The sequence below is a fragment of the Cydia strobilella genome, chromosome 6 (assembly GCF_947568885.1).
Source record: "Cydia strobilella chromosome 6, ilCydStro3.1, whole genome shotgun sequence".
In the NCBI taxonomy this organism is placed as follows: Eukaryota; Metazoa; Arthropoda; class Insecta; order Lepidoptera; family Tortricidae; genus Cydia; species Cydia strobilella.
In genome coordinates this window covers 14108549-14119043 of record NC_086046.1, presented here as the reverse complement: position 1 = coordinate 14119043, position 10495 = coordinate 14108549, and the positions used below count along the sequence as shown (strand labels likewise).

General features: G+C 35.5%; 1 protein-coding gene across 1 annotated transcript; it reads right to left on the bottom strand.

The window, feature by feature from the left end:
- Nucleotides 1–539: 539 nt before the first annotated feature.
- LOC134742558 (protein Asterix) lies at nt 540–3118 on the bottom strand. The gene is made up of 4 exons (XM_063675773.1): nt 2958–3118; nt 2760–2871; nt 1410–1525; nt 540–706 (listed from the first exon to the last, which is right to left on the bottom strand). The coding sequence occupies exons 2-4, from the start codon at nt 2869–2871 to the stop codon at nt 608–610; spliced, it is 327 nt and encodes a 108-aa protein (XP_063531843.1). The 5' UTR covers nt 2958–3118; the 3' UTR covers nt 540–607.
- Between the last annotated feature and the right edge of the window lie 7377 nt (nt 3119–10495).

Below are 10495 nucleotides of genomic sequence, written 5' to 3'. Positions count from 1 at the left end.
TTTGATGTTCTGTCTTTTAAGGGCTTTTGAGAGGTCTTCCATTAAATACTCTCTCTTGACTTTTATAGAATAGAATTTACCTTCTAGTGCCTCTGGTTGGTCTAGCCGCAGCATTTGCCACCTTTTCAGCCTGCCTTGTTTACAAAGTCCCTTGCAAGTTCTTTTGTATGTTTTTTTAGTAGTTCTTTGTACTTAACACAATATCTGTTAACCTCCTCTTTGATTGTTGGAATCTTTAGGTATTCATGTATCTCTGTATTGTTTGCAAACCATGGTGCACATGTTACAGCCCTTAGGACATTATTCTGAAACCTTTGTAGAATCTCGAGGTTTGAGTTATTGGCCGTAGTGGCTGTTCGCTGTTCCCCAGAGTTCAATCCCGTATGTCCATATGGGTGGGATTTAGTGGTTGGTGCCATAGTAAAAGTTGCTCAGTATAATCCCAAAACCTCCGTGGCAACGGGAATGCACTTATTTTTAAGAGACCGTGTATATATATGGATAAACGATTTTTTTATTTGTATTTATTACTTTTATAATTCAAATAATAATCTTTATTTCAACATAATCAGACAAATAATATATTATAATAGTTTTCTCATTAATACTAAATGGTGAGGGCAGCCCATGGTGGTGACATTGGCTGAGGGTTCTGGAGGTACGACATGACCACAGCTGATATTGACAGCATGAAGGAGCTAACAATCTGTAACAAAAAAAAACAGATTTTAATATCAGTTTTAATACTTTATATTAACATTGTAGAAGGCAGTCAATAGATGATTAAAAATAACTGCAATATGCTGGTGTGTTTATTTTGTATTGGAAATGGGGCAATTGGTGTTGGTGCTAAAAATGTACTTTTACAGCTTTATATTCAGAACAAACTACTTCATAAAGCACATCATAGCACATGTTAAAATTATAACAACCCTCAAGTTTTTTGCTGTGAATAATAATATTAATTGCTGATATCCCTTATACAAATTTAATAAAAATTATATTATTTTTTAGGACAAACTACAGTCTGGCAAAAAAGAATAGAAATTAAAAAGTGGCAACACTGTAGTGTTGTCCCTTTCAGATCAATCTAAGAAAAACGGGATGACACTACAGTGTTGCCACTTTTTAATTTCTACTCTTTTTTGCCAAACTGTAATGCACAGTAGAGTTAGACCAAGAAAAGTCTGCAGATTTTGAAAGCACACGCAGTGCCACTGTTATTTATACGTCATAATTTCATAGAAGTTCGACGCTTAAAATAACACCTGCACTGCGTGTGCTGTCAAAATCTCTGAAGATTTTACTTGGTTGGACTCTACACTACTGTAACTTTGTATGCATGATTCATCAAGCTACAATAAAAAATTGAATATTTAATTTTAAATTGTTAGAAACTCAATAAGCACCTGTTTAGTATCATCAGAAACCCTGGAGTTGGCGAAGCTGATGCTGGAGCAGAACACAGCAGCCCATGCACACCACTTCAGGCGCATCATGAGACCACACATGGAGAACACCATACCTTAAACAAGAAATTGAAGATGTTCATTAATAAAAAAAATGGCCAAGTACATTACACAATGTACTATGCCCACTTTCAATGCCCATTATTTCGTTTCCTATCACAGGTACAGCCATAAACATTATAGGTACATGATGTACCTTTTAGGAACATCATTTCACCATATAACCCATTGATATGCATTATGGTGGCGCCGCTGCAGAGTAGCACACTTTTGATGGCCGATCAGACCACTGTCTAACAAAGTCAGAATCATCTTCTTCTTCATTTCCTGTTACCCCCTGCTGGGGTGTAGGGCTCGAATCTTGTTTTTCCATTAACTACGGTCAACACAAATGGTGACTACAAAGTCAGAATATTTATATATAATTCATACATACATACATACATACATACTGTAAGTGAGATCTTAAAATGTCCATAAGTTTGAAGTGACTTTGTTTTGTCATGTCTCTTGAATATTGAGGTCATTAACAGCCAAAGTATAATATATTATTTAGATTTAATTTCACTCTCAAAACAAATTTTCACGATTTTTTTTTTCAAAGCTAGAGATTACACTAAATGAAGTATATTTTAATAGCACTAGTTTAAAACAATAGGGTATTTGACTACTAGTCAAATCTCTTTTTTCGAACTGTCAAAAAGATTTTGCTACTATGAAATACATATGAGGACTTCCGGTTCGAGCGCCATCTTGATAGTTAGCATCGTGATTAATTACTTTGTTTTTTGCTTATTAATATTGTTTAAAGTGTAATATCGATAGCTTATTATACAGTAAACTAATGTGGTAGTGTGCAGTGAATGGAGAATTAATTTTGAAGCGCGTTTAACCACCATCTTGGAGTCAACGGCCGGTAGTCCACGTGCTTCTTGTAAAGTCTAGCTATCGATTTACAAGAGCTAACAAATCACCGTACACTGTCTTGTACAACCGTACAATTTTTGTCGTTTGTAAACCTCTCAATACCTTGATACTGGCGAAATAGTCCCACTGGGCTGAAGCCATAATTTTAAAAGAAGAAGAAGAAGAAATTCATATGAAACGCTAGCATGTGACGTCACAATCAAATTACTTACTCTTTATAGTTTTATACGGGTTTTAAAATAGAAATTGTGTCTAAAAATAACTGTTGTCTACGTTTCTCTATTAATCTTCAGGTGCTTTAATTCATGCATGGTGTAAAATAATTTATTTTAAATACAGTCAAATACCCTATTGAGGTCATACCCAAAATGTTCATATAGTCTGTGGTGAGATCCTCAGCAGGTGCCGACGACGGCGGAGGCGGCTTGTAGCGGCGCTCGCGGTCAGCTCTGCGTGGATCTGATGTCAATTGCATCTGAAGTCATTACAATTAAGTCATATTATTAAAGCCCTTGCCACCTTGTTGAATTAAAATACGAATCGGATAACTTCACAACTTACCTTTTGAAATTTAAGGATTGGCCCACAAATAATTAAAATGTAATAAAACCTGGATAGCACCAAAACAAATAAATATAATCTTAAATATCTTTAATTTAATTTAAATAATTTAGTTATTCTTCATTGTAAAAACCTGTAGCACAATCTTATCACGAATTTGTCAATGTCATCGTATTTATGTTATGGCGACAGCTGTCAAGTGTTATGAAGTCCGAATTGTACCGCGGAATTAAGAATAAGTAGCAATGATTAAAATTGTAGCCGTTTCGATTGGTTTCGATCAATTTGATATGATTCAAAACAGCTAGAAGCTTCAAATATTATACCAGAGGGCCTACTGCGAACCACGTTTGACATGTTGCCTTACACTTACGTACGAATTTACAAGTGCGACAGAAAGATAACAGGTCGAACGTGGTTCGCGGTAGGCCCTCTGTTATACCTGTATCAGGAAGCCGCTACTCCGTAGCAACAAGTTGTAGGTTTATAAAAATGAAAAAAAGAAAGAAAACTTAAGCTAATACAATTTTATCTCATAGAACAAAACTAGAGAAAAAGTGAGAAAGAGGCAATGCTATGATGGCGCCATCCATGCAAACTTTGACAGATGCCAACCCCATTGGTGTGTCTTTGTCGCTCTCGCTGATAAGAACATAATTTAAGCTTGTCTCTTTCTTTAAAGCGGTCAAAATTCAGAATACTAACTAAAGCATAGAAGCCGGGCAAAAATGCTTCGCAAATATGTATACCCGTCCTTTACTTCCTTACGAATTAGATAATGAGCCGAAAAGAGATGCATATATGCTTGTTATTTCTCATTTACGTACGGTGTCATAAGTTTGATAATTTGCTAGGGATGTAACTGTGTCGACTTTTTATATCGATAAATTATGCATAAGTTTATGTGCCGTGTAAAAAAATAATCACGAAATTGGCAAATTGATAATAGTCTGGCTAATGAAAGTTAAACCTGAAAAAACGCGGCAATTTCAAGAAATCTGTAGCAGGCGGCTCGTTGAATACAAGGATTTTTATACTTAAAAGTATAAAAATTATGCAATCCTTGTAATCAAAGAACCGCCTGATATGAGGATTTATGCATGTACCTAATACAGCTTTTATCTCATTTGCAGTCTACCACTCAGAACCGTCTAACTATACCTCTCGTTTTCTTATCATTAGAAAGAAGGCGAGCGATCTTAAAGTGTCGTTTTATCGAAAAACACTTTTGAAAATAAGTCACAACAAATATAATATACGATCATTTATGCTTTGCTTCCATACTTTTGCTTTTGCTTTCATAGCGTACTTTTGCTTTCATAAGTAAAATATTGCTATATTTATAAAAAATACTTGTCAATAAAAAGACACGTGCAAATGGTTTACCTATTTTTCTAATGCTATAAAACTAAGTAGAGTTTCTAGTCATGTACCAAATAGGAAATGAAAAAAAAAAACGTTCGTGTAATATATTTTTTTAATAGGGAATATTACGCGAAAATCGGCGTAGGTGGCGCCACTACCACAATCTGAGGGTCTATCGCGAAACAAGAAAATCGAACTTTCGTTATCTAACATCTCTGTCACTCTTGCGTATTCGAGCGATAAAGAGACAGATAACGAAATTTCGGAATACATAAAAGGAGAATACGACATTCAACTTTCAACGCGCAAAAATATCAAAAACCGGCCAAGTGCTCGCACGAAGGGTTCTGTACCATTACGGAAAAAAACAGCAAAAAAATCACGTTTGTTGGATGGGAGCCCCATTTAAATATTTATATTATTCTGGTTTTAGTATTTGTTGTTATAGCGGCAATAGAAATACATCATCTGTGAAAATTTCAACTGTCTAGCTATCACGGTTCATGAGATACAGCCTGGTGACAGACAGACAGACAGACAGACAGACAGACAGCGGAGTCTAGTAATAGGGTCCCGTTTTTACCCTTTGGGTACGGAACCCTAAAAACAGTCGTGTAATGATCAAAAATCCTCCAATTTTTTTTCTGAAATAGGTATTTCATGATTTTTAGGGTTCCGTAGCCAAATGGCAAAAAACGGAACCCTTATAGATTCGTCATGTCTGTCTGTCTGTCTGTCTGTCCGTCCGTATGTCACAGCCACTTTTCTCTGAAACTATAAGAACTATAAGATTTTCACACAAAAATAGAAAAAAAACGATACATTTTTGGGGTTCCCCATACTTGGAACTGAAACTCAAATTTTTTTTTCATCAAACCCATACGTGTGGGGTATCTTAGGGATAGGTCTTCAAAAATGATATTGAGGTTTCTAATATCATTTTTTTCTAAACTGAATAGTTTCAGCGAGAGACACTTCCAAAGTGGTAAAATGTGTGTCCCCCCCCCTGTAACTTCTAAAATAAGAGAATGATAAAACTGAAAAAATATATGATGTACATTACCATGCAAACTTCCACCGAAATTTGGTTTGAACGAGATCTAGTAAGTAGTTTTTTTTAATACGTCATAAATCGTAAACCGCAATTTACCTTTCACTCACGTTTCACATAAAAAATACATTGTTAAAATTATGTAATGTAGTCCGACTCGCACTTGGCCGGTTTTTTTTATACATACCTACTTATATGTAGAAGTAGGTAGGTTTGCTACTCGTGCCAAACAACAAAAAAACTATGCTTTTTACCTAAACCAGTACATATCCGAATAAAAGTACCAACAAAATTAATAATGGTAAAAATATGCAAATTCTCTCAATTAGTGTAACTGCTGTAAAAAAGGTAGAATTCGTGTTGGCCCGTCCGCCATTGGCCGGTGGCCGAACTGCGCACGCCCACCGCCCGTGGCGCGCGAACCCGCTGTTTACATGTAAAATCTTAAATAATACATTTATATTAAAAGTGGAAGTTTATATGCCATTAGGTATGATTATAGGTAAATGTGGAAATATAAATATCTCTTCTTATTGGATTGAAAAATTGAAATTCTAGGTATTCGTTTGCGCACCTGTTTAACATGTTTAATATCAAAGAGTTATTGATTGTAGGTAATAGAGAGGTAAAGTCTAAAGCAATGTGCCCTCTAGTTTGTCAACCGAACCGAAATTTGTGGTCACTAAATTGTCGATGTCAAGTTATGAAAATCTGAGTTACTGCATAATGTACGGAGCCGTACAGTGCCATCTCGTTTAGCTGTCAAATTCGAAGCATGAAATTGTCTTAGACTCGACATTGACACATCTTTCTCAAACAATGTATAATATTATAAATAAAACAACATTTATACGAACGATTAACGCGAGACTATACATGTACCTATCATATCGTGCTGAAGTTTGAGTACCTATTTACTTTTAAATAATCATACAATATGAATTCCCACGGCTCTAATGATTTCCGTGAAATTTGCTATATGGGGGTTTTTGGGGGCGAAAAATTGATCTTTGTTTTCCGAGCATAGCTCGGTCTCCCAGATATTATTAATTAGTAGCGACCTGCCCCGAGTGCCCCGACTTCGCGCCGGTTACACAAAACCTTTAACAAATTAAACACCTAAACCTTCCTGAAGAATCACTCTATTGATAGGTGAAAACCGCATGAAAATCAGTTCAGTAGTTTTTGAGTTTATCTCGAACATAACATACATTAAACTTTCACGATTCTTACTCATTATTATTCATAACGGTGGGGCTTAATCCCGCGGCTAGAAGATGTTGATGTCAACTTTAGCCAGTCTTCTCCGAGACCACGGGGACAACACCGTCCTCGAAACGTCGGAGGCAAATTAAAACTTATTTTACGCGATTTAGTCCCGCCGTTGTGAAGGAATAATAATAATACATACATACGTACAGAGTACAGACAAACAGACGCGGCGGAGACTTTGTTTTATAAGTCCGTGTAGTGAAGAAGATTATCAGAAAAATTATTTAACAGAGTTAATAAAATCACGGTGTGCATATATACCTATCAAAATATAATGTACCTACAGTCGGGGACATTCCCAGTCAACCACTTCAGAAAAAAATTACTTCGATCCTTACGAGCAAGCTAAACTCCGTCTCGCATATTCCTCATCTTAGTTTGCAAATGCCGGCCGCCACGAAGACAATAGACGGCAATAAACTTTACCTGTGCTAACCTTTTTATTCAACACCCACATTTTTATGTGCCATGCCATGCTATTGCCTATTGGTAATCACTTTTATGATACCGCCTGACCGTGTGCAAGACGTTTAAACGATTTTTGCCCTTATGGTGGTTCACCGGGAATGTCCCCTATTGTACTTACCTATTAAGGTAGGTAGCAGGTACCAAATGAAGTAATGACAGTGACATCAGTCCCGACGCTATGCCCACACCCAGCCTACGCTATGACTAAATTGATAGAGGGTCATAACGTTTAATTAATTTGCTTTGGTCACCGTAAATGATCTGAGGCTGATCTAAGCCTAGATTAATAGGTTCTGCATTTAGCTCAGAATAGGAATGACGATATCGCGTATAGGTGATCAAATATTATGATAGGTATTTATTAGGTATATATGCCTAATAATTGATCGCTTTGTTTGGCATAATTATTGAAAGTCATAATGTAATGATTGTAAACGAAATAAATATCATATACAAAGGAAAAAATTACCAAGGCCTCCAGGGGGCGCCACAAGCCCTCGGAAATTGTCATATATGTACTTGGTAATTTCGACCCATGCCACCGAGCCTGGGTGGCCGAGCGGTTGAGGTATATGTCGCGTAAACGGAGGACGCTGCTTCGATTCCAGCCCCGGACACTGAAGGCCTTGGTAATTTTTTCCTTTGTATATCATATTTATTTCGCTTATAGTTTTTAAACTATAAGCGAAATAAACCACTAAATACTACTACTACTACTATTAGTAGTGTAGTAAAAACACAGATTAAAATATTTTCATAAGAAAGTAATTTAATTTTGTTCTTAGAGTATGTCATGATTGTTAGATTATCATTGGTCATAATTCTGAAACCGTTAACTTTTCAGGATTTTCGTAAGGTTATCCTATAGATACGTTAGGTTAGGTTTGTTTTATGGCAATCCTGAAAAGTTACGCGTTTCTGAGAAAAACCAAATTATGACTAACGAAAATGCGAGCAAACAATACCTTATGACTTAAAACTTTATGGGAAACTAACTATCTATTGCATTATAGCATAGGTACTCGTATTATCGTTGCGGTGGTAAGTAGTACGTTTGTTTTTTTTCCTTTCGCCTTAATGTATAGTTTCGCCAAATAAAATACGACAGGCCGTTTTGGTCTTTTTACTGTTTCGGCTTAATCAATTGTAAGGGTCATTATTTATAAATAGTTTATATTTGGATTATGCCTACTTTCATTTATGATTAGCTTATAAAAGAATATCAATTGATTCTTACTTGTCACTGTTCGTTTTCATCATAAACCACTACCAATCAATGGGAGATTACCCAATCTCCCAATACAATCAAAAAAATTTAAACTTAAAAATAAATAAATATATATCTATATACAACGGAAATTGATAGCCTATATTAATCAATTAATTATTGTTTTGTTAGGAATCGACCTTTATTAAAAACGTAAAAATGGCAATATATCCGCGCATGTTAGAAAACTTTTATTTTTATATTTCAAATGAAGCTTTCTCAAACATAAATGGAAATATTGTCATTATTTTCGTTATAATAGGTTGCGAAACACCGTGTTAAGCGCGCTAAAGCGCGTCAGAACAGAACCAAATCAACTTTCTGCAGTTATTTAGTCTTTGGCCACAATAACTCCAATTTTATTGCACTTGGGCTCAGCACAAGCATACAGAGTACAAGGAAGGTACGGAGCGACGAGCGACACTTCCTCCTCGTCTCAAAGCTAGCACACGACTGCCGGTCACGCTTTTTTCGAGCTATGTGTAGCTTTTTTCGCATTTTCGTTTTGAATAACATTGGATTTCTTTAAAAAAAAATATTATTTTTTAACATTATGAAACGTTGCATTTATAGTGCCTGTTAAAACATTTATTTTAGTTTAAAAAAATAAACCGAATAAACCGTTTCGGAGATATAAGCAAAGTTAGTCGCAAAACGACCTGTAGCAATGTTCCTTTTATGGAGAAACTATAAGTCACAGGGAAAAAGTCGAACGTTAGGAATGTTGTACATAAAATGGATATTGATATATATATTTTTCATATTTTTTTGTTGAACCGTTAAGCAGATATATACTCTAGAAAGTAAGAGTTTACGCCCAAAAATAGCGACTAGCGCCTTAACTGATGCGAGTGACATACTTCACAGAAAATTATTCTTATTAACACCCTTTTTCGAAAATTGTTCTCCGAGTTTCATTATAAGCCCTTTATCTAGCTGCAGATATTTATGATTATTTATTCTGTGCTGCTGACAACACTATAACAGTGACTAACGGTGAAAAATATGGTCTAAAACACACCATGTTTTTGTTGGACCCAGACCCAAACATGGACCTGGACTTTTTTTTGAACTGCGATCCTCACAGAACCGAACTGCTATCAGAACATTGGGTTAGGTTAGGTTAGAACTGTGACCCTTACAGAAACGAAATGCTACTAGAAAAGTGGGTGGTTTTACCTCCTTTTAGTTAGGCAAAAGATCCTGTCTTTTTAGTTTCATTGTCTGGAGTGCACCATCAACAATACCTTAACCTTTCAACGGCATCCCCCATTGAAGTCGGTTTTTTTTTCTTAAAAATTATTTGCTACTCTAACAATAGCTAGATCAGCCAAAAAACCGGCCAAGTGCGAGTCGAACTCGCGTTCCAAGGGTTCCGTACATTACACAATTTAAACAATGTATTTTTTATGTGAAACGTGAGTGAAATGTCTTTAAAAAGCCCGTAGGGGTCGGATCAAAAACTAAGTAATTAAGTCCGACTCACGCTTGACTCCAATTTCTAATAGGTTTTCCTGTAATCTATAGGTAAAGATCTATATTTGTGTATTTTTTTCAAAATTTTAGAACCAGTAGTTTCGGAGATAAAGGGGGGAATGGTATTTTTTTGCCTATTTTCTTAAACAACTTCTAAATTGTTTATCCTAAAATTATAAAAACAATATGTTTGAGATTCTAACAATGAGCTCTTTTATTTGATATGTAACACGATATAGTTTGAAAAAAATATTTTTTTAATTTTCTCATTTACCCTCTAAAAGTGGCCCCCATGTTTAAAATTAATTTGTTTACGTTACGTGTTCGTCTTTGGGTCACAAACTTACATATGTGTACCAAATTTCAACTTAATTGGTCCAGTAGTTTCGGAGAAAATAGGCTGTGACAGACGGACAGACAGACAGACAGACGCACGAGTGATCCTATAAGGGTTCCGTTTTTTCCTTTTGAGGTACGGAACTCTAAAAATAGTTAAGGTTCTATATTTTAATTGAAACATAACACGCTAAAATTATAGAAAACAGGACCAAGAAGACTAAAGGGAAAAAATTAAAGTAAACGCATAGTCTGTACTTTTATACAAAAATATAAGACTGATGTTGATTCTGTTCTTACGTA